Source organism: Sorex araneus, chromosome 2 (genome assembly GCF_027595985.1).
Source record: "Sorex araneus isolate mSorAra2 chromosome 2, mSorAra2.pri, whole genome shotgun sequence".
NCBI lineage: Eukaryota > Metazoa > Chordata > Mammalia > Eulipotyphla > Soricidae > Sorex > Sorex araneus.
The window spans coordinates 290,692,536-290,717,563 of NC_073303.1; the positions used below are offsets into that span (position 1 = coordinate 290,692,536).

The 25,028-nt window shown below is 40.9% G+C and overlaps 1 protein-coding gene and 1 pseudogene across 1 annotated transcript in view; both read right to left on the reverse strand.

The window, feature by feature from the left end:
- Positions 1 to 931: 931 nt before the first annotated feature.
- LOC101539923 (mediator of RNA polymerase II transcription subunit 29-like) lies at positions 932 to 1,834 on the reverse strand (annotated as a pseudogene).
- A 3,325-nt stretch (positions 1,835 to 5,159) lies between these two features.
- Positions 5,160 to 25,028, reverse strand: part of RTP4 (receptor transporter protein 4) — a 94,133-nt gene continuing 74,264 nt past the window's right edge. Inside the window, exon 3 of the mRNA XM_055124792.1 lies at positions 5,160 to 5,248. Within this exon, the coding sequence (XP_054980767.1) occupies positions 5,160 to 5,248 (89 nt within the window). The remainder of the gene's footprint in view (positions 5,249 to 25,028) is intronic.

Genomic DNA, 25,028 nt, shown 5'->3' on the forward strand with positions numbered 1-25,028 from the left:
TCTCCTGATTGGTTCCATACAGCCAACCCAAATACTTTTAACTATTCAAGTGTGGTTTAGGAGCAATTCTTTGAAAGTTAACTTTCTACAAAAAATGTATGAATATCTTGATAATGACAGATCAGACTAATGGAAAATGCCAAAGCATTTTTTTTGTTGACAAGAAAGAACTGTTGACAAGATGAGGTTTTGACTCTACAGGCAAACAGCAAATGGGTTTCTCAAGATTTCCAAGTGTTGAGATAGGATCCAAAGTGACACTTTTATTTTGACTGAATCTCTGAGAAGATGTTGAAAAGATGATCGAAGATTTATTATCCTTTATTATCCAAAGACAAGACTTTTTTAAAAAATCTCTCATACAACCTTGTCTTGCTAGAATTTTAGGAAATTAATAGTCTGCTTGTGTTCCAGCTTTAAGCCTTGGCTGGGAGCATCTGTGGGATATTTGGTCTGTCTTTTCAAACGGCTACTGTTTGAAACCTTTTGCAAATGAAGAGAAACATGAAGTTTGTTCCTGTTTTGTTGGGGTGCGGTGAGGGTGTTGCCTTTTCAGCTAGAGTTAATTACCCAGAGCTGAGAAAATTAATATCTGACATCATGCTCTGCCTGAGACTCTGAACGGCCTTTTAGAGCTTTTTTTTCACTTGGTTGTCTAATACCTCGGGAAACTATATGCCTGAATACATAAGACATACGAGAACAACTTTTCTACTTCACTTGTGTCTTAACTCACAAGTAGTAAGTGTGTTATGCTGGTGATCTACCCTGAACTTTCTTTCTCATTTTAAAAATTTATTAATGTAGGCAAAAGACACAACCATTACTACAGTTCTAGAGTTTAAATGGATTAGAGAACAAAGATCCAATGTTAAAATCAATCAATCAATCAACATATATATATATATATATATTGAAGTTTTAAGGTCCTTTATTCCCCTCTCCTCACCAGCTCACACCCCACCCCGTCCCTCACAGGGTGCCTGCCGCCAGGGCCGCTAGGTGGCACAGGAGTCTTGCCCATGACCTCGTTGGCACACTCCAGCAGGGCCGTGTGAATGTCCTTGGCGCAGGCGATCTGGGTTTTGGTGACCGCCAGGTAGTGTGGGTAGGGCAGGCTGTCCGGTTGTACTGCCTTGGGCTTGGTGGCAGTGGGCACCAGCGTTGGGGAGTGCTTGGCACTGTCGCAACTCTGTGACAGGCACTCACTAGTGTGCCAGGCGCAGGCAGAATTCCAGCTGGTCACAGAGTGCGTAAAACTCCTCCAGACACTTGTCAAAGCGCTGGATGTGTCCATCACTGCTCTTTTGTCCATTGTCAATGCTAGTGTTCTGAATCTGGAGCGATAGCACAGAGGTTGGGCGTTCACCTTTCACACGGCCAACCCCTGTTCGATTCCTCTGCCCCTCTCGGAGAGCCCGGCAAGCTACCGAGAGTATGGAGCCCGCTCGGCAGAGCCTGGCAAGCTACTCGTGCGTATTGAATATGCCAAAAACAGTAACAATAAGTCTCTCAATGAGAGACGTTACTATTGCCCGCTTGAACAAATCGATGAGCAACGGTATGACAGTGACAGTGTTCTGAATCAAGTTCTGCGCAGCAACCTTCATAAGGTCTGTAGGCTCTCCTTCAGCTGCCGGAGGAGGAGCATCTTATAGCACTGCACAGGGTCGAGGTCCTGTTGCTGTTGTTGTAAGAGTCCACTCTGGGCAGGCCTTACCAGTTGTGCCAGCAGTTGCGGTTGCTGCTGGGTACTCGGACCCCCAGCCGAACCGGGACCCGACATGCCAGCAGCGGCGGCACTGGTTGAAGGCTGTGGCTGGGATGCAGCCATCTTCTCCACCAATAAATATTTTTTAAAAAAGCAAGTTTTTATGTGAAAACTGTTATATCTCATCACAGGGTCCTTAAGGCTTTGTCTAAAAAGTTACTAAACTGTTGCTAGTTGAAACCTCTATAATTGTTTAAGTTTAGTTGGCTTCCATGTTGTTTTCCCATCTAATTTGTTTTGCTCCTACTGGAATTTCAGTATTGAGGATTTAGGTGTCACATTGGGAGTTCAGAGACTTCAGGATCAACTCCACTGGGCCATTAATGGAGTTGAGCCCTTGACATGGCTGCATTAGTGGGATGTGCTTGTGGCTACGGGGGCGGCTTTGGCAGGATTGGGTGCTCAGCCCATCTGCCTCCCCATGGGGCCCAGAGTGTTCAGCCTCGGGGACCTGTGTATCCATGAATTTTAACTGCTCAGCTTGCGTCTCTTTAGAGATTTAATCTTGAATCAGGCACCTCTGAGATTTAGTCTTGACTTAGTCTTGATCAGGGCCAGTGGGTGACTCGACATAGTGACTGCGGCTACCAGGAACTTTTGCGACACTGCTCAAGGTGAGGAACTCTCGGAATGTCACTGAACTGACACAGCGGGTAGATGTTAGTTTACTCAAAACTTGCAATAACTGGATCTTGAAATAAGAATGGCAAAGTTCGAGGATTCAAGGAAGTGAGAGAAGTTTGAACCAGAAAAAAAAAAATCAAACCCTATATCCTAAAAATAATAATCTCATGGCTCAAAACGTGTTTTCTGAGTGCAAATTTGTGAATCTATTTGTCTGTCTCACTCAGCTCTGTTCCTGGTCTCATAGAATGTTCACTGACTTGGAATATTTATTGATCCTAGTTTTGGATGGAGAAAGAAAGAAAGAAAAAAACAGGGATAGAGAGATGGAGAGACCCTAATAGACTAGTCACTGTACATTGAAAAAATCCAACAGAAGCACACTGACACTCCATACATTTTTTACTGTTATTTTAGATAGTATCACTGTCATCCCATTGCTCATTGACTTGTTCGAGCGGGCACTAGTAACATCTCCATTGTGAGACTTGTTACTATTTTTGGCATATCAAATACACCTCGGGCAGCTTGCCATGCTCTGCCTTGCCATACTCTTGGTAGCTTGCCAGGCTCTCTGAGAGGGGTGGAGGAATCAAACCCGGGTCAGCCGTGGGTAAGGCAAATGCCCTACCCACTGTGCTGTTGCTCCAGCCCATTTTATAAGTGGTAATTTCCCAGGGGTTAGGGTAATAGTGGTAAAGAATCAGAACAATTGAACATAAAATAAATTGATCTTAGCGATAGGATGAGAATTACGTATATCAATGCCTTTTTTGTGCATCACTGCAACTCCTAAAGTTCTGCACAGACTCTGAGTGAAAGCAGTCTATTTTATATTGATGTTCATGTACACTCTCAGGTGAAGTCTTGAGTCCTGTTTATTTATTCTTTTAACCAGTTTAACCAGAGTACTCTGTTAACACTACATCCCACACAGACTTTTATAACACACTTTGATTAGGAAAATACTTGGTATCCTGGAAAAACTATGTAGAATAGAATTTTCAAGCTGTTTTTACACCTAAAGTCTGGCACCTGTCACACATTCTGGTCCACAGACCAGAGTTATAGCCAAGGTAATAGATCAGTGGTTTTCAATCTTTTTATACATGCAGAGCAGCCCTGGTCCATGGATCTGTTGTTGAAGACCACTGGTATAAAATTCTCTCCAGCAGCCCAAGGAGGCTTGGGTCACACAGAGGCACTCTGTGAAGATGCAAAGACAATAAAGAAGTCATTAACACCTAGAAATGAACACAGCTATTGAGAATCAGGGCTTGAGAAGTTTTTGAGAGAGGTTTAGAGGTGAGTGGAAATCAGACCGATGGACAAAGAGCATATAGCCTTGTAGAGAATATGAGATATTTGCATAATAAAATAAGACAGACTGGAATGGTAGCACAGCAGGTAGGGAGGGCGTTTGCCTTGCATGTAGCTGACCCAGGTTCGATTCCGAGCATACCATATGGTCCCTTGAGTACCACAAGGAGTAATTCCTGGGTGCAGAGCCAGGAGTAATCCCCATGCATCGCTGGGTGTGACCCAAAAAAAGCAAAAAAGAAAAAAAAAGAAAAGAAAGAAAGAAATACAAGACAGTGGACAACTATAGTTCATGAAAAGTATACCAAAGAGATTACTGTGAAATGGTAGCTAAAGAAGAAAATACTTCTGAGGATTCTTAGGGCCTATCATATTTCAGATAGGCTTTATATGGTGGCTAGAATTTGGACAAGATATTTTAGGAGAGACAAAGGAAAAGAGATTGAGTGGAATTATTGAAGTGAGAAAGCACAGACTGTGCTTTGGGATAAGCTAGTGGTTCCATTTGGCTGGAACATATGTAGGATGAGAGGGAGTGTTGAGAAACAAGATTAGAGAGCATTAAACACCAGATGATGCCAGTCAGCCTTATTTGGAGTAAAAATGAAAGGCACATATGGGAATAGTGGCAGGTCAGCGTTTTCATCTATAGATAGATTTTTAGAGCTTCTCAGGAGCCTCAAGCGCTTTACCAATGATGGTTTTTTACTGCCTGTCTGATTCTCTGCAGAGAAAAACAGAGGCTTTAAGAAAACTTGTTTCAGATGGAAAAAGATAACATTTGAGCAAGGAACATTAGATACCAGTTAATTATCAGAGTACGCCTAGTAGTCAGATTTCACCACCCATTCCAAATAGCATTCTGTTCTTCATGGAAGTGTAGCGCTCTCTCTTGCAGATATTCAGGGCCCACATAAACAATCACTCTGCTCCTAGAGTTGCACTGGCATGACAGCTTCATTTTGATATTTGACAATATCTTAGGGAAAGTTTTTGGGAAATTGGCTGAAGATAGCCTGGCTTATGGCAATTATGGTGAATGTGAAGAACATATTTGATGGGAAACAGTAACAGGATGAATGTCAGTGCAAGATTGCTAGAAACTGGATGTCAGTTCTGAGAAGTACAACAGATATATTGAAGACAATGCCTAAAAGTAAAGATTGAGAAGGATCAGAAGTGAGAGGAAAGAGAGAGGAGGGAGTACGTAAGATTATGATAACTGTGAAATGAGAGGAGATAGAATGACTGGACAGGAATTGCATCAGATTTTGGTAAAGCTCTGGGTGGGTAATGGATAATATTTTTTAATCCATCACAGGACTTCTATTCCATGATTGCCTGACAGGGAATATCATACCAGGCAGAAATTGTTATCCTTATAATTTATTTGGAGTTACAAAAGAATGACCTCTGATCAGGTATTGTGATGAATCTGAAGATGCTACAGGTTGAAGTTGTCAGTTAACTGTATACCTTGTAGCAGGTTGTCTCTTAAGGAGAAATTTGGAAAGACATCTTCCACGTATGTAACTAGGGTATGGAAAGAAAGTAGTCAGTGATAAACTCAATACTCTTGGATGGGAGGTAAAATATATATTATGAACACAGTTTCTGTATCACTGTCATCCCGTTGCTCATCAATTTTCTTGAGCAGGCACCAGTAACGTCTTCATTGTGAGATGTTACTGTGATGAACACAGTTTAGAGAATTAAAATACATTCTCCAAATGTCTTGAATATCAACTCCACTTGAAAGCCAGTTAAATGACAAGGTGATATTTTTAAGCCTTTGATTTAATTGCTTTATTTTTGTATCTGGCTTTTAACTATAATTATAGTATTAGAGGGCTGGAGCAATAACGCAGTGGGTAGGGTGTTTGCCTTGCACATGGCCAACCCAGGTTTGATTCCTCCACCCCTCTCAGAGAGCCTGGCAAGCTACTGAGAGAATCTTGCCCGCATGGCAGAGCCTGGCAAGCTACCCGTGGCGTATTCAATATGCCAAAAACAGTAACAACAAGTATCACAATGGAGGTGTTACTGGTGCGCACTCAAGTAAATCGATGAGCAACGAGATGACAGTGATACAGTGATACAGTGATAGTATTACAGTCTGTACTCTAAAACCACTATTTGAGTCTCTTCTCAAGTTATCTCTTTCATAAAACTAGTCTGGATCAACATGGGCTTGAAGGATGGTTGGCTGAATGCTGTGGAGTCAAAGCTTTCTGACAAAATAGAACAGCTTTTTAAAAAAAATTCAAACCACCAATTCCTCAATGTCTTTACCTTCGAAAACATTTTTTCACTGAGAATTCTGCTGAAGTCATTGTTATAAAATTTATATCTTTATTCCTTTCATCTTTCATTATTATTATGACTTTATTGAGTTTTAGAAGTTGCATAATAAATAGCACACAATAAATGTGGTAGGTGAACATATTCAGCATGGATGTACCCCATATAACCACACCACGATTAAGATTGCAGAAATAAACATCAACCCCAAAACTTTCCACATGAAATTTTGCACTGTATTCTTTTTTAAAATCTTATTTTAAGGAAACCGATGGTGGTTTGCTTTGTTGATTAGTTAATACTTTATAGAATTTTACAAGAATATGTGCTCTTCCTTATCTGGTGTCTCTTACTCACCATAATTATTTAAAAGTTTATTCATTTTGTGGCACGATTAGTATTTTGATATCCCTTCATTTTTACTGCTAAATATTGTTTTTTCATATGGATTTGCCACAATTTACTTATCTTATTCTAATTATATATTAACATTGAGGTGGACTCCAATTTTTGGCTAATACAAGTAATAGTTTTACAAATGGGACCAGAGTTGGGGGGTGGGGAGAAAAAAAAACAATTGGGACCAGAGAAAGTGAGCAGGGTCTTGCTCTACATGTCGCCAACCTGAGTTCAATCCCCAGCACTGCATATGGTCCCCTGAAACCACTCTGCACACAGAGACAGGAGTAAGCCCTGAGCATTGCCTGGTGTGGTCCTAAACAAACACAACTCTTACAAATATTTACATACAACTCTTCTTGTGGATGAAATAATTTTCATTTCTCTTGAATAATTAGAAATAGAATTGATGTCAGTGCATTCCCTGGGTGGCTTATGTGAGGCAGGGAGGAAAGAGACTGTCATTTTCCCCTATTCCACCTATGCCATCCAAGACCCAGAGTTTCAGGTTCTTGGCTTGCCTCACAGAAAAGAATTTCAGGAGTAGAAGAGCAGTGAAGTAGAACATTTTATTGGGACATTTTTGAAGGTGTGGAGAGAAGAGAAAGAGAAAGAGAGAGAGAGAGAAAGAGGGACCGAGACAGAGACAGAGACAGAGACAGAGAGAGAGAGAGGAACCAAGACAGAGACAGAGAGACAGATATAGAGAGACAGAGAGAAACAGAGAGAGACAGAGAGAGAGAGTAACATGTAGCATGCTCAAAGGAGAACGAGGGCTTTTCCAGGGGTGGAGAGAGCCCCAACACACGTCCCAGTAGATAGGAAAAGTACACATCTTAAGAGGGGAGATGAGGGCACCACATGTGCTTGGCCACATGGGTGCAAGGAGCACATGGGCAGGCAACATATGCACACCCTCCCGTTGTTCAGGTGGCTTTTAAAGAACTTTTCCAAGCCACCCCCATGTGGGGCTTTCTAGCTAGATAAGAGTCCGTTGCTAAGGTTGTTGTTAAGTGGGTAGAATTGGCAGAGGTCATCTTTGAAACTCTTTTTCTTGACCTTTATTCCTACTGGATCTTCTCTTGAAGGGTGGGCTGGGCTAGCTGAGGGTTAATCAGATTCTGTAGCACTGTAGCACAAACGTCTTGTTGTTCATCAATTTACTCAAGCGGGCACTAGTAATGTCTCCATTGTGAGACTTGTTGTTACTGTTTTTGGCATATCGAATATGCCACAGGTAGCTTGCCAGGTGGGCAGGATACTCTTGGTAGCTTGCCGGGCTCTCCGAGAGGGATGGAGGAATAGAACCTGGGTTGGCCGCATGCAAGGCAAACACTCTACCCGCTGTGCTATCCATCCAGTGGTTCTCCAGTAATTTCCTTTAGGCCCTTTCTGTAGGGAGAGGTGCAGTCTCCTCAGGGTCAGTCAGCTGCTGGAGAAGATCTTACCAGGTCTGTATCCACAAGGTGGGTCAGACTTAGGACTGGTGGCTTTACTTCCCAGAACTTTCATTGCCATGATGTGGGGGAGCCCTTCCCTAACCTACCTGCCTGCATCAGAATGACTGGGTACATGGTAGGTATATGTTTACCATTTTAAAAATGCTATTTGTTTCCTCACCCCATAGAATGGAATACATAATTTCTAGGTTCTGTCTTTTGTGTTTTAAATAGGCGATCTTTGTTTTAAATAGGGAAATCTGGACTAAGGTGGGAGAAATTAGTGTGTAAAATTGTTTTTCTCCAGCAGTTCTATTGATTTGCAGGCAGTGACCAAATAAATAAATAAGTAAATAAATAAATATAAAGCTGTCTTTCAAGTTCTAATTTAAAAGTAACTCTGTCATTCATTTCTAATCTTGTTTGTTTGCAGCTGTGTTGAGTTAAATAGCAGCACACTGGGCTTTAAGACAAAGCTTGCTGCTTCCTGGGAAAACAGCTTGAAGTTGGCTACTTTGTTCTCCTTATCTCCCTTGGGGTGCTGATAACACAAACTACTGCCTGTTCTGTCCCTGTCACAGGCTTAGGGATTTGCCGAGACCTCAGTGTTCTTCTTGCTCTTGGTACTCTGGCGACTAACTCAGTGATTAATTACACATTCTGGCAGTTTCAAGGTGGAGGGCTGGGTTAGCTTGCCGGTCTTCATCCACAGAAGAGAGGAAATATTCTGCAGAGATATGCCAATTACCACACCTATCTCCCAACTACTTTTGGCTCTAGTGAAAGGAGGGAGGAATTTTCTTCCTTCCTTTTGCCATGCTTATTTCACAAGGTTTCCTTTGTTGTCACTCTGATTTTACATGCAGCCTGGCAGAGAAATATCCTTTTTTCTAGAATGGCCAAGTATCATTGAGAGTAGCCATAAGGCCCCCCCGCAAATGTTGGGGTGATGCTGACAGTATTCAATTCCATTGATAAAGGAAGGAAGAGAGAGTCTTCAGGGCCCATGAGAACCGGTAGTTATGCTATGTCTGGACTTGAACTCAGGGCCTTGTTCACTCAAGATTTGTGTACCATTACTTGAAATCTTGGACCTTAAATCAAATTTACTAATGTCAGTTGGATGCTATGTAATATGGCAAGAAAGATAGGAACTCAACCTGTGACTGGAAATGGAAACATGTTAAAACTTTGCGAAATAGAATGTGAATGAGCAGTAAGGCAACCTGGGCAACCAATAATTTAACAAGCTTCACTTTTAATATTAATTGAACATAACTCTGGAATTTTCTGCTCTAATTAAGGATTGAGGGATTTACTTGAGAGAGGAAAGGATAAATCTGGGGGGATAAATCTTTCCTAGAAAGAGAATTATTATTCATTGCAAGCAGAGATGTTGAGGGCATCTAAAATGACTGATTTTTCATGCTTCAGAGGAAAAATATAGGGAAAGTGTCTTTTTGTTTGCAAGTGCTACTTGGGGTAGTAGGGCTGGATCAATAGCACAGCAGGTAGGGTGTTTGCCTTGCATGTGGCCAACCCGGGTTTGATTCCTCCACTTCTCTCAGAGAGCCCGGCAAGCTATTGAGAGTATCTCACCTGCACGGCAGAGTCTGGCAAGCTCCCCGTGGTGTATTTGATATGCCAAAAACAGTAACAAGTCTCACAATGAAGACGGTACTGGTGCCCGCTCGAGCAAATCGATGAGCAATGGGATGACAGTGACAGTGACTTGGGGTAGTACTCAGAACTATTGGAGTTTTGAGGTAGATAATTCTTTGTTGTGGGATGCTGATTTATCATAGTATGGTAGCACCACCCCTAAATTCTACTAAAGATACCACTAGAAATATTTCTGAAGTTGAGACAACTAAAAATCTCCCCATACAATGTTAGACAAAATTATGTTTGTCCCCATGGTAGACAAAGTTACACTAGTTACTTTTATTTTTTTTTAATTTTTTAAATTTTATTGAATTACTGTGAGATAGTTACAAGCTTTCATGTGTGGGTTACAATCGCACGATGATTGAACACCTATCCCTCCACCAGTGCACACTCCCCACCACCAATATCCCGGTATACCCCCACTTTCCCATCCACTCCCATACTTTCTCTCTACTTTTGGGCATTATAGCTTGCAACACAGACCCTGAGAGGTCATCATGTTTGGTCCATTACCTACTTGCAGCATGTATCTCCCAACCCAACTGGTTCCTCCAGTCATCATTTTCTTAGTGATCCTTTCTCTATTCCATCTGCCTTCTCCCCTCCATTCATGAAGCAGTCTTCTAGTTATTAACCACTTTGAGATGCAGTTTGCTGTGTTGGAAAGATCCTAACTGTAGGAATCAGGAAAATAATTTTCTCTATGTATGATTGGACAAGTTACTCTCAATTTGAGAATTTTTTCATTTAAAAAAGATTGACAGGGCTGGAGAGATAGAAAAGGAGGTAAGGCACTTGCCTTGCATGTGGCTACTTCATTAATTATTCTGGCTCAAAATGCCAAGGGCACAGCATTTTGGTCCCCTGAGCAATGCCACGGCTCACTCCTGAGCACAGTGCCAGAAACAGTCCATGAGCAATATGAGAGGAAATATGAGGGAAATCCTAAGGCTTTGGGCTCAGTGGTAGAGAATATGTTCTACACACTATGAAGTCCTGGCATCAATCTCTGCCAAAAACATAATAATAATATTAACTGTATCACTGTATTGCTGTCAGCCCATTGTTTATCGATTTGCTTGAGCGGGCACCAGTAACGTCTCCATTCATCCCAGCCCTGAAATGTTGGCAGCCTCTACTTACTTGTCTTTCCCAATGATTGGAGGCTCTTTCAGGCTCAGGGGAATGAGACCTGTTATTGTTGCTGTATTTGGCATATTGAATACACCACGGGGAGTTTGCCAGGCTCTTCCAAATAATATTAATAAATGGGGAAAAAAAGAATTTGTACTAGATTTATTCATCTGCTCACTCATTTATTCTTTTATTCTTTTATCCACTCAACATAGTTTTGTAGTTTCCAGGTAAGTACCTGTCACTCTTCAAGGTGCTAGGGATATAGCAGTGACCCAGAAAGAAGATCCCTGCCCTCACGTTTATATTCAAGTCATGGAAAGCAGGTTATAAACAATAGGTATTAAAATGTAATGTAATCCCAAGCAATGACAAATTCTCTACAGAAAATAATGCAGAGCTATCAAACAAAAATTTTCCAAAGGTAGAAGACTATTCTCAGAGTAATTGCTCTGAAAAGCTGAAATCTAAGTCCCAAAGGGACAATCTAGCTCAGAGGAAAGAGTGATCTAGGCAGAAAGAACTGAAAGAAGTAGCTGCTCTGAGGTAGAAATGAGTTAGACTAGCCTAAAATATAGGGAATAAGAGTAGATGCTAGGACAGGTCTAGCGGTGGGCCTGACTAGTTCCCATAGCTCTGTAAAGACCATGTAAAAACATTTGAATTATATTGTATTTGCAGCAAGATATTGCCAAGGGATTTAGAGTAGAAGTGTAATACAATAAGATTTTTATCTTCATGAAAATTGTGCTAGCAACTTTGAGAACAGTTTACTATATGAGGAAGCTGGAAACCAAGAGGCACAATGATTTCAATCAACCAGGAGGGAGGTGGCAATGGCTTAGCTCACAGATAGATGGAGAAAGAGAGAGAGAAGCAGATTGAATCAGAGTATATTTTGGAGGTGGGTGTGATAATGAATTGGATATAAGCACTGAGGGAGAAGAATAATGAAGGATCATACCTAACCTTTTGACTGGTAAAACTGGATGGGCCTGTTTGGCATTTACTGTGTGAAGAGAGAGATCTAAAAATGAAAGGGAATAGCTCAAGATTAAGTCTTAAATAAGTCTGTAATAGAATTGTTATAATATATTATTGCCTCTCTCACTTCCTCCAGAGACTTCAGTCTACTCTGCTCTGTCTCCACAATAAACACACGACAGATACATGTAAAGTTCTAACGAAAACAAAAGTATGAGACAATGGCACAGCAAGAAATCAGCATGGTTTCCAAACTACCTCATGCATGCAGAGTTCTGTGCCTAACAAGCAACCAGGGACTTTGGAAAATCATATTGGATGAGATCTTGTCAATGGGAGGTTTTCCTATCAAGAAGTCTAATGAGGCTTAAAGAAAACTGATAATTCATTAGCATTCTTGAACATGCCCCTACTTTGCTGCATGGTAATTACTGAGTAGCTACAGAACAGCTCACAAATATAGTGACAAGACAGACTGCTCCATCCATCAAATCCCAACAGCTATAATCATCTAATGAATGCTATATGAATCAAACAGTGGAAAATAATAATAATATCTTTGCTCCCTCCTGAGTCTTTCACCAAGCTTTCCAGAGCCTATTGTGAATAGATTTACTGGAAAGTTTGAGTCTGTCTAAGGTGCAAGGTCACAGTTGTCTAACAGTTACACACAATGGTACTTCTTAGATACAGGGCAGGAAGTGAGGAGATAGTCTTTCAGCCTAAGATTAAAAAAAAAAATTGAGAGTAGGTTTAGTTACTACTTAAGACATGGGGTTTTTAAGATGCTAAAACAAAACTTGGCATCTCTTGAGAGTTAGTAAGTGGAAAACACCCCCTAGATGTCTTACACATATTCCATTCAACACTGAAATTGAGTGAGCCCATGAAAAGGGGATAGGTAGAAACTGCAAAACTCTTAGCATGAGGGAGTTATCTGCCTCCTACAATCAGAGACTTGGACAAATTCTAACATGGCTCTATGTGGAGCATGGCAACAGGCGCTGGAGCAGATAAGATCTGTCCCTGCATAGGGACCCAGTAGGGAGTGTCTGGGCACATTTTACAAGCACAGGTATCTGGTATTGGGTCTCATTCCCAAGAATTGTCACCTACCTGCATCCCCATCTAGCCCTAATTGGGATGGACTGGGGCAAAGCAGACTTGGAAATGTGATATAGGTCAGTAACGCTAAATGTTATGTCATTGGACCATCATCTTAACCCAGACCCTCTATAAAATATGCGTGTATTTGGCAGTAGAGTGAGCAGCCATCAGCTGTCTCCCTGAGTGGTTTCTCCGTGCACCCATCATCCTTCACCCCATGTCTGCCCGGACCTGGTGCGCAATGTGTCTGGGCACGTTGGGGAATAACTGTTCCCCAACAGTTCCACCATCTCAAGACTGAAGGATAACAACTCTAGCTCCCTACTCAGCTATAAGAAAAGATAAAATCTTGCTTTTTGCTACAACTTGAACAGAACTAGAAGACATCATGTTAAGCGAAATAAGAAGGAAAAGAATAAATGTCAGATAATCTCACTCTTATTGGCATATAATGAAACAAAGAAAGGAAACAAACAATAGTTAATCAAAACAAACTCTTGGAGTCTGACAACAAAACTAAAGGTATCAAGGATACCTAGCTAAGGATGAAGAGCAGAAAGAAGAGGTTAGAGAGTGTTGAGGGCTGTGGCCAACTAGAAATGTCATAAGGACAGGCCTAGATTTTTGGCACTTTCATGGTGGGGGGGATGCACTAACTTTATGCACTAAAATAATAAACATTAGCATTGTTGCAAACCATGTTACCTCAATAAAAATACTTTAAAATATCATGAATCACGAATCACAAAATCCTGTTGATCATTGAATTTCTCAAGCAGTCTCAGTAACATCTACATTAGTCCTATCCCTGAGATTTTTAGAAGCCTCTCTCTACTCGGTCTTCCCAGTGATGCCGCATTGGAGGTTCTTTCAGGGTCAGGGGAATGAGAGCCAGCTTGTTACTGGCTTTGGCATATGAATACATCATGGGAAACTTGCGAGGCTCTTCCATGTGGGCAGGAAACTCTCAGTAGCTTGCTAGTTTCTCCCAGAGAGAGAAGTAGGTTATAAGATATTGCGCGGCCGCAAAGTGGCCACACACTTCTGGCAGCTTGCTTTTAAGTCTCTGGATGTAGGCCGTTGATGGGATTACACACACCTGGGTTCCTCTGCCGGTGCCTTCATGTGTGAGGCTTGTCGAAATGTGTGGAGAGGGTCCTTGAGCATGGCTGTAGCTAGGTTTTGGAGGTCTTCGGCCACCAGGAGCTCTAATCGGGGCGGGGAGGGAAGCTGGAGCCCATCCCCTCTGAGGGGCCCCAGGGAAAACAGCCAGGCATACAGGCAAGAGACTCTTAAAATATATATATACAATTTAAAAAATAAATAAATGTCTGCCTGAGAAAGCTCAGGACTGCTGGAAGAATTTACCCAGTGTTTGTTCCAGCCAAAACCTCATGATAAGCCCTGACCTCCTTTTATTTAGTTAACTTATTTTAGAAGACCTGCGATTGTAAATCATTTCTCTGTCCCCTTGAGATGTGTCTTCTAAAACTCAAACTTCCTTAGAGACATGAGAGTCATCATTTTGAAATGTAATTATCAAGAAATACAGAGCAGAGGTGTCCGTCTCTGTGGAGGGTGGGAGCCTAACTTTGATAAACAGCAGTCAGCAGACAGACAGCCTAATCACATTGACCGCCCACCCCTAATAGCCCTCGGTACTTTTCCTTCAGCATCTCCTGCATTTAAAAAGGCTTCTGTTTTTTGTTCAGTGGAGCTAAGCGCCATTTATACACTGAAGTGTCTCCCCTACTGCAGTTAACTCAAATGACTTCCATCGTGCAGATTTTTCAGCAAGTGTCTATTGCTGTTTACTTTCATACAAGCCCTAAGTCTGGGATTCCCAAAACTTAGGAATCAGTCTGGTATCACAATCTTCCACTGATTAACACAGGGCATGTAACTCCATTTTCTGAAGTGTGATTTCTATAATTATAAAATGGGGATTCTAAAATATACTCTGTGTTTGCATGTTCCTAATGCTTCTAAGTTGCTGTGATCAGAAAATTCCATAATGCTTTTGAAATATTCAATTGTTAGAAAATATGTAAGATTTCTGAATTGGAGTGATAGCACAGAGGTTAAGGTACTTACCTTGCATGTGAACAACCTGGTTTCATCCACTGAACACTGACAGCATAACCCCTGAGCACAGAGCTAAAAGTAGCTCTTGAGCACCTCTGTGGGTGGCCCCATTCTGTCAAATAGAAAGACTTTCATAGTGTTTGAAATGGATGTTCCACTGGCCCAATACAAAAGTTTTCATTCCCACCCTCCTAATTGTCTTTCTTCTTCTACCTTAGAAGCCAAGCATCAATGGTCAAAATTTATAATGTCATGGAGCTGGAGTGATAGCATAGTGGGGGCTGGAGTGATAGCACAGTGGGTAGGTCATTTGCCTTGCACACGGCCAACCCGGGTTTGATTCCCAACATCCCATATGGTCCCCCAAGCACTGCCAGGAATAATTCCTGAGTGCGTTAGCCAGGAGTAGGCCCTGTGCATTGCCGGATGTGACCCAAAAAGCAAAAGAAAAAAAATTACAATGTCATGATACATCAACTGACTTTGTGTTCAGAAGCAAAATTTTCATCATAATTGGTATTAAATATAAATTCTGATTTGATTAGGATGACATCTTCACTGGTCTGTAGTCATCTCTGCACAGGTAGTTTTAAGTTCCAGTCAGGAAACCCAATAGAAAATCAGGGGAAGATGCCCAGATAGGTATCCTGCATTCTCTCTCTGCCAAACATTAACTTTGTAAGATCCTACAGAAGGTGTCGTGACTTTCCACGTATGAGCTCCAGCCCTTTCCTCACCTGCACTTTGGTGGGAAGTTCTACCTCAAATTCTCTCCTCTGGGTCAAACCAAGAGATTTGGAAGACACTGAGCATCCACGAGAAGCCTGGTTATGATTTTGTGCCTTGGGCTTGGAACTCACTATACCAACATGGGCTCTGGCCCAGAAATCCCCCTCACTTAAGCGCTAATCGTCACCTGCTTCCTGCTACACTTGCTCAGTCAATATAAATAGACTTTTCTTCCCCAGGCTTCTGCTGAGGCTGGAGTAGTTATAAATAACTAACCATTGAAATGAGGCTGAGACATTCTGCAGGAGTCTGTATAATTCCCTCATCTTTGGGGGTGAAATGCTGTTTCTCCTCCCCACCCGTAGTCCTGGAGTCGAGCTTAAACAAGAAATCCATCTGGATCACGACCCTTTGTAGCTGCACTCAACTGAGTCCACCAGAATGATCAGATCCTGCCTGTCCAAGTTCTTGCTCTCTTCTGAGTAATCCAGTTCACATAAGCTGAGTTCTAGTATTTCTTTGACAAGTAGTTTGAGTTGGAAACTACTATACTCAGAGTCAACTTTCAAATGTGAGTGGTTCATTCATCCTGGGTTTGACTGTCCTCTTCAATACCAGTTCCCCCAGGAGCCTTCACACTGACTTTCTCAAAAGTCCTAATCATCTGGCTTTGAATCATTATGACTCTTTGTCATCTTTTCCTGGGACTCGACCTGCTGAGAATTATCATGCAAATAAATCATACTCCCTTCCTGAAAGAGTTTTCTCTCCTATGAGGAAGATGAAGTGTCTAGATTTTGTCAGTCCACATCTCCTTTCACACCATTCTCCTATGCTTAAGATCTGAGTTTGAAGGAATATTCAATATATTAGCACTTCTGAAGCTGGTCAACAAAACAGTATTGTGTTTAAACTACTTAATGAATTGTTGATTGACCTTGATAAATATCTTGAATGGATAGAGCTGAGCAACTTCTGGGAGTTGGAGAGTACTAAAAGTAATTCTTCTAAAGTGCTGATAAAAACAGAGGCACAGAAGAGGAACTATAATGTCATCTGAATTAATGCCATTGAGATGGACTGTCCAGTAGAGTTCAACTAGAGAGTGTCGCCAGTGAGTGTATGAACAGAGACTGCTCACTTAAATCGTCTTCCTTTTCCAAACTTAGTGGCATAGCATTTTTCTAACTATAATACAAGATGACAATAACAGTTCAAAGTAAGCTCCACAATTGAGCCCCTATGGAATGCTACACTTTCCATCTCCGTTTCCTGATATGAAAAGTGAGGGTACTGGTTAACATGTTCTCTCAAGTGAATTTCCTCTATTATTCTTGCTGGGGAGTGAGGGAGTCCAATAACCTAGACACTGAATAGTCTTAAAACTTCAGTATAAATTCTTTTTTTTTTTTGGATTTTTTTGGGGGTCACACCCAACGATGCTCTGGGGTTACTCCTGGCTTTGCACTCAGGAATTACTCCTGGCGGTACTCGGGGGACCATATGGGATGCTGGGAATTGAACATGCTTTGCATGTTGGCCATGTGCAAAGCAAATGCCCCACACTTTCTGCTATTGCTTCAGCCCCCTGCTTATTTTTTACATGATGATACTTATATGTATCTCAGATGTGGGATAGTATTGGGAGTCTAAATGTAATGGATAAAAATACTTTATGCTATTGCACCCATTATATGTCTTAAGAGATTATAATGTGGTGGATATGACAATGCTGATATATGACTTTCTGCATTCATTTTCTTTATATTTCTCCTTCTCTAGTTTTTGGTGGTTTTTTGCTTGTTTTGTTTTACTTCTTGGGTCACACCCAGCAATGCTCTGGGGTTACTCCTGGCTCTGCACTCAGGAATTACTCCTGGTGGTGCTCAGGGGATCATATGGGATGCTGGGAATCTAACCCAGGTCAGTCGCGTGCAAGGCAAATGTCCTACCCACTGTACTATTGCTCCAGCCCCTGGTTTTTATTTTTGAGGTTGTTTTGTACATTGTTGGTTTTCAAATGTTGATTGCTTTGTTTTTAATTGGAATATAAAGTATCACCAGGATGACTAATAAGTTTCTAGAAAAACTATTATATTTGTTTTTAAATATGTCTTCTATTTATCAGGGTTTGAAGCATTACATATGTGGAAGTGTGCACATGCACACACATATTTTAAAGTTCTGGTATTTGCCCAGAAGGAATCAGATGTTTGGCTTGGGTGGCAGAAAAATAACATACGATTTGACATAGAATGTTTATTCTGACCTGCAGTGTTATTGGACTTGATCTCCTGAATTGAGAATAGAGTTAGCCCTTAATAGGATTAAAGATTATCTAAATCTCTTTACTTTCCAAACTGAATGTTGAAATCTATATTGGTTTTTTAGAAACTGAAACAACTTTGACCTTTGGCTGTCTTCTAGAATGTCTTCCTGAAGTTTCTTTATTGAGAGTTCAGTTGGATTGTATTTAACGCAACATTTTGTACCTATCTTGGTCTCTTCTTCTAGAAGAGTTGAATATTATTAAAGATTAAGTGGTTAAAGATGTGGTTGCAATGAGAGGATGTTCACATCTATCAAGCCTTAATAGAAACCATGATATTGATCTGCTCTACATAGTGTCCAGGTTCTATCCCATCGACACCAATATTTAACTGAGTGAATGTAGATTAGTTATGTGGACTCTCTGAGCCTCAATTTATTTATCTGTGAACTGGAAATCACAGTGTCTGTCCCATTTATTGCACCTTCACAATGGGTCTAATATGTGAACTTGTCCTTTCATAAGGCTATGAAAACACACAGCTTTTCCCACCTTTGAAGTTACACCTTTGAAAGATTACTCAACCTGGGAAGGAATTATTTGTGACACATTATTCCATTTGAATTGGGTGCAACATTTGATCCATTTTGCCTTGTTAACTCTTAGACTTTTTGCTTTAAACAAAAAAAAGAAGCACACTTTCAACTTTTCTCAAACTTTACATAGAGATTTTTTAGAAGCATTATTTCTTTGAGATTTTCTATGCATTGCCTTCAGTGAAGGTAGTGATAGAGCAATGAATGCCTACTGACACAATTCTGAACAACCTGGACAGTTTCTGAAAGATGCAGTAGTTTTGTCCACAGATTTTGATAGAACTGTTATAGGTTCTAAAAAGTTTTTTCCTAACTCGGACAAGATTCAAAGTAAAGGGCATGTCTTTCAGATTTAATTCCCAGGAGAATTTGGATTTCCATCAATATAACTGCATTTGTAGTTCTATTTGTTACTATCCCTGTGATGACATACAATTCCCCAAAAAGCTCTAAGTTCCAGGTTCCTCACCCATAAAATTTTAATTGTAAAGATTAAATAGAAATACATAATAAAAACTCCTGATCCATGATAGGAGCTCAATAAATATTAAAACAACAAAAACTTCTCCTCCAGAATTCTATCTTTGGAACCTAACAACCTTCTCTACATGCAGAAATAATAGGGGTGGTTCATGGCCTTTTATAAGAGGTAGATTGATCTTGAGTCAGCCCTTTGCAAACAGACTGATCGATGGAACCACTGACCAGGAAAATTGAATTCTACTGAATACACATCGCTGTCTGACTGGTATCATCATATTTCAACAAAGCAAAACAGTAAGTAGTGGGAGGTGTTTTTGATGATGTATGTGTTTGGGAATAAGGGATTTTGAAATGTCATTTTGAACTTACATTGATCAAATTTGGGGAAATAGAGTTCAGATATAGAAGTTCAATTATCAAATAAGAGGTAAAGGAATGAGAATTTAGTTCATCCTATAAAACAGTGTTACAGATTCCCTAGTGCTCCTTTTAAACAGAAGAAAACCTATGTAATAAACTTCCAGTTTTGTCTGTCCTTCAAGCACTTGCTGAGAGCATACTATGTGCCAAGAACTGTGCCAAGCATAAGGAAAACTCAGAGGCATTGGAGACAGATCCTGGCAACAGGAAATTCATTTCAACAGACATAGCAGATAGACTCCAATAGCAGATGGAGCAACTGGGTCCTGGGGAGTTCTGGGTATACCTGGCCCTAGCCCACATACCACAATCTGTGATATTCCAATGTCTTTCCTAAAAAATTTCTGCTAGAACTCTACTTACTTCTGGTACTATATGAATGGATACGTGTCTTTCCCTACAATACCCTCAACCCAAACCCTTCAGAGATGACTCAAGAGATCTACTATTTGCTGTGTGTACTGGGGGGGAGTATTGGAACTCACATGAAAGAAATCTACTCTTATCAAATATTTTGTCATGATATTAATATTTTATTCAGTCACTGTCACTGTCATCCCGTTGCTCATCGATTTGTTCGAGCGGGCACCAGTAACAGCTCTCATTGTGAGACTTATTGTTACTGTTTTTGGCATATCCAATACGCCACGGGTAGCTTGCCAGGCTCTTCCGTGTGGGTGAGATACTCTCTGTAGCTTGACTGGCTCTCCGAGAGGGGCAGAGGAATCGAACACTGGTTGGCCGAGTGAAAGGCGAATACCCTACCACTGTGCTGTCGCTCCAGCCCCTTTTATTCAGTATTTTAAGGAAATGTATGTGAGTCACACCACATAGAATGTATGTCTCTTTAATCCCTCTTTAGCAATAAACAAATCTCTCTCTGATTTCGAGCAAAATGTATTCTGTTCTATATTCCCCTAGGTATGAAGCTCTATCCTCGCCACTCACAAATTTTCCAAGTAATCACAGCTTTCATCCCAGAAGGAGTTCTGGTGTTTGCTCTGACCGTAACATCTCATTGTATAGATAAAGTGTTTTAATGCAAGATGGTCATTATTTTAGAGAAATAAAAACTGGGGGATCTTTCTGTCTTGGCAAGAATTATCAGAGGTGAGTTTATAGAGGAAACTTCTGCATGAGTTCTGGTAAATAAATATATATAAGAACAGGAAAAAGACCGGAGTTGTTGAGAATGAAACCTTTGAAAGACAGGCACGTGAGGGAGAAACTGATGCCACGACAAGCTGCAGCTAACATTGAGTCTCAACTAGGCCTCAGTTTCTGTTTCCTCAAAGCAGGACTTGCAGTTTCTGGCAAACTCTCAGTTGAGTAAAATGCCTAGATAAGGAATTGGGCAGTTGGGTCTGGCCAGTCATGAAGGGTCACTGTACCCTCCTTAGAAACTGTTACTAACCATTGTCTAATTGCTGACCACTGTTGTAATAGGGCCAATGCTAAAAATAGACCAGTATATTAACTGCTTCTTAGCATTGAACCCTATATAAACTACTTGTGATTTGGAGTCGGTGTCCTTGTGTTGGATAAGGACCAAAACTCCACTGTGTTGGAAAAGACTTAGATCCTAGCTCAAGTTAGCAATGGCTCAAGCTAGTAATAAAGTTCCTTTGCTTCTGCACTCTCTGTGGACTTGGTCTCTCTGAAAATTGGGAATCTGAAACTCGGACTCAATAGTTGACAAAATTATGATAAGATAATGATAATGATAATAATAATTATAATTATAAGATACTTATGATCATTATTTTATTGTTTTTCTGATCCTCACCCTTTCACATTCCCCAAAGACAAAGTTTAGTTGTCCTGGAGCAATAGTCTAGTATCCTACAAATGTAACAAAACTAGACAGAGTTGGGGTAGGCAGCAATGCCTAGTGTACCCAGATAAGAGGAATTTGTATGTAGCACTGTAGCCATTGTTCAACGATTTGCTTGAGTGGGCACCAGTAATGTCTCCATTGTGAGACTTGTTGTTACTGTTTTTGGCATATCGAATACGCCACAGGGAGCTTGCCAGGCTCTGCAGTGTGGGCAGGATACTCTCAGTAGCTTGCCAGGCTCTCCAAGAGGGATGGAGGAATTGAACCTGCGTTGGCTGCATGCAAGACAAACACCCTACCCACTGTGCTATCGCTCCAGTCCAATAAAAGGAATTTGTATACCAAAAGAAATTTAATAAAAAATAAACACTTGAGTGAACCCAGAATTTTTGTAAGAGAGGTAATATCTATATATAAAGCAGAGGATGGAGATTAGGTTAGGAAGATTTGAAGAGAAGCTGGGAAAGTGGATATAGCATACATTGAAGTCGATCAGTAAGCTTCCTCAAATTCTGTTGTCTAACTCTATTCAGAATCTGACTTAATTGAAATGAGATGTAGTGTATGTACACTAAAATCATTAAACATTTTCCAAGAGATTTAAATATCCTGCCAAAGCTGAGAGTCACTCTCCTATGAAATACCCAAACATGAGGCTAATAATGTTTTAAATACCTGCTAACTAGTATTTGAGGTTAGTAGAGGAAATAAGGAAGACTTGGAATTATTTAGAAACAAGCCTAACCTTTTGTTTTGAAAGATGTGAACAAAAAAAAATCTACGCTTTAAACTTTAAATGTGTCAATATCTTCCAAAATATGATTAGTGAGTCATTTTATCAGAATCATCGTAAGTGTTTGCTAGCTAAGATACATGTTTCAGATCTGCACCTCAGAATATCTTAAAGTGGGATAGGACTGAGAATCTACATTTTTATGACATTTGAGTTTATGAATTGAATCACTCATCTATCATAGGTAATTACTACATTTTACAATACCACTGATAACAGATAACACAGTGAGTTAGAGTATTTTTCACTGAGTGCCAAAATACTGGTATGGATATTAGTTCAATCTTCGAATGAGTATTTAGAAATAGGTGTTGAGGGGTGTGTGTGTGTGTGTGTGTGTGTGTGTGTGTGTGTGTGCGCACGTAGTGGGTGGTGTGAAGGGGACGTTGTTGTTGTATCCAGCAGTTCTAAGGAATTACTCCTGACTCCATGCTCAGCGGTCACCCCTGACAAAGCAAAGAGACCCTGTAGGGTGCAAGGGATGAGACCAGGACAGTGTGTGCCAGGCAAGTGTGTGCTAGAGATCTAGAGATCTGGCCCAGTGTTTTTGTTTTACAGATGAGAATTTTTTGAAAGCCAGAGAAGTCAATTATCTTGTCCAAAACCATAGATCTAGTGAAGGAAAACCCAGCCTTCACAGAGAAATCTCCCTCAAAAACCACAAGGTTTGGTGCATGGGCATATTCTAATTTCTGTCAATATGAGCCCAACAAAAACTCTAGACTCTGGTTCAGGCAAATTTCTCAATCGATGATGATGTTGATGAGCCAATGTTTGTTCAACTTCAATAGGCACTTTGTCAGAGTCCTCTATTTTCATATCAGCATGTAAAATATATAGGAGAATCAAATTTTGGGGTGAAGATGAATATAACACACATTTATAAAGTGCCCTATATAGGTGTAGAGGCACCCTCCTCATTTGGATTTTCAGGAAAGGCCCATTTCTCTTCTTCCAGGTAAAGAAAGTTAAAGGCCTATCTTGAATTGAGAAAAAATGCTTCCTTTTTAATTTGGGTCCACACCCAACTGTGCTCGGGGCTTACTCCTTGTTCTCTGCTAGAGAACACTCTTGAAGGGTTTATCAGACCATATTGGATGCCTAGCATAGAACCCAGGTCAGCTGTGTGCAAGACAAACTCACTACCCACTGTAATATTGCTCAAGGGCCAAGGAAAAATATTTTCCTAAATGTATGCAACAAGCCAGAGTACTCCATCAGTGTCTCTAATGTCTTGGTGGGTTAACTGGATACCGCAGCTCCCAGAGGACAGGCTGTAGGAGCTCTTTGACGTGGTCACTCCAACCCAGTGACTACGTATCTCCCATGGTTTGCAGTCAAAGCCCACCTTGGGGCCAACGGCACAATAGCTCAATGCTCTGCATGTAGCAGATTCAGGCTCAATTCTAGCACCACATGTCCCCCAACTCACAGGGTAACATTGAGAGGGAACCTTAAACACAGAACAATTGGGTATGCGATCCCCAGAAAAATTCTAATTAAAACAACTAAGATCTTTTTTTTTAAAGTCTTCCTTGGTCTTACCTTCTGATTTCTATCTCTGGACCCTCTAGAAAACCAACCTGGTTCTTTTCTCTTCTCTGTGTAAACAACGCCTATGTTGTTTCTCTTAATATTTGTCTTGCCTTTTCCAAAAGGACAGGGATCCCATTTTCCATATTGGAACTTTCCCAGGTGCTCTGCCCACATGCTGAAAACCTTGCCACATCCCTGCTACTATTGATTGCCAAGAAAAGTCTATTACCCTGTGGTTGCATAATCGAAAGATCCCTGGACCTGGAGTCAGAGATATCTCTGTGTACCTTGGCTTATTAGCATGACCTTGAGAAAACCCTTTTATTCATCTGAACTTTTGCTTGGAACTCGGGATATAATCCATCACTTTTTTTTCTGGATACAATTCTTGTGACTGAACTGGAGTGATAGCACAGTGGGCAGTTTGCCCTGCACACGGCTAACCCGAGTTCGATTCCTCCATCCCTCTTAGAGAGCCCGGCAAGCTACTGAGAGTATCCTGCCCACACAGCAGAGCCTGGCAAGCTACCCGTGGCATATTTGATATGCCAAAAACAGTAACAACAAGTCTCACAATGGAGATGTTACTGGTGCCTGTTCGAGCAAATTGATGAGCAACAGGATGACAGTGACAGTGGCAGACTATTCTAGAGAAACAAAGATTCTTGTTCCTCTTATCAAATCATTCAAACTATATCAGATCAGTAACCCCTGTGCCAAGAAGAAGGCTATATGCTGTTGGCTGTTAGGAACATCCCCTCTCTAATTACTCCCTCTTCCAGGAAAGATCATCTAAGTGTCCAGAGCGATGACATTCAATGATCTCCATTTGCTTGGAACCTGTTTTATTTTACCTTAAAAACAAGTAGCACCCTGAACTTGCTGCCTTGCTGTCATCTCTCTCCCTCCTCTCTTAAAAACAAGTAAAGCTTGGCTCCAGGCCAAACTGACTGGCTTTGTTAGTCTTTGGCATTTACTACTGCCTAATTGAGTAAGCTAATTCAAAATCCCTCTGGGAACTAATTCTCTTTATTTCTCATCACTCAGAATTCCTGAATATATGAATCCCAAGGTAGAGATTAGTGGCTTACCTAGTCAGTTAATAGGCCAACTCATGTCCTCCAAATCATATTCTAGCAGACACCCTTCCAGTTATATTGCAGGGATTATCAGACCTGAGTCTCCATAGCACTTTTTTTTTCCATGATGATGGGGATCTAACACAGATCTCCTGCATTCCTGAGTCTTAGACCAAAACAGTTATCACTGTGCAGTTGAGGTGGGTGGCCGGTGATGTGACAAAACTGACAATGAGTTCTCGGAAAGTCGTGAAATCACCGGGTGATTAAAAACATTATTCTATTACTGTCCCTATGGTAGAAAAAGAGTCATGAAGGATGAATCCATTTTGTGAATGCAGGAACATAAGAAGATAAAACTCTAATTGTCAGCACTATCCTGGAGAAAGCTAGATCTCCTCTGGAGAGGAGAAACTCCAAAGAAGCAAAAGGCTGAGATAACATGAAAACAGTC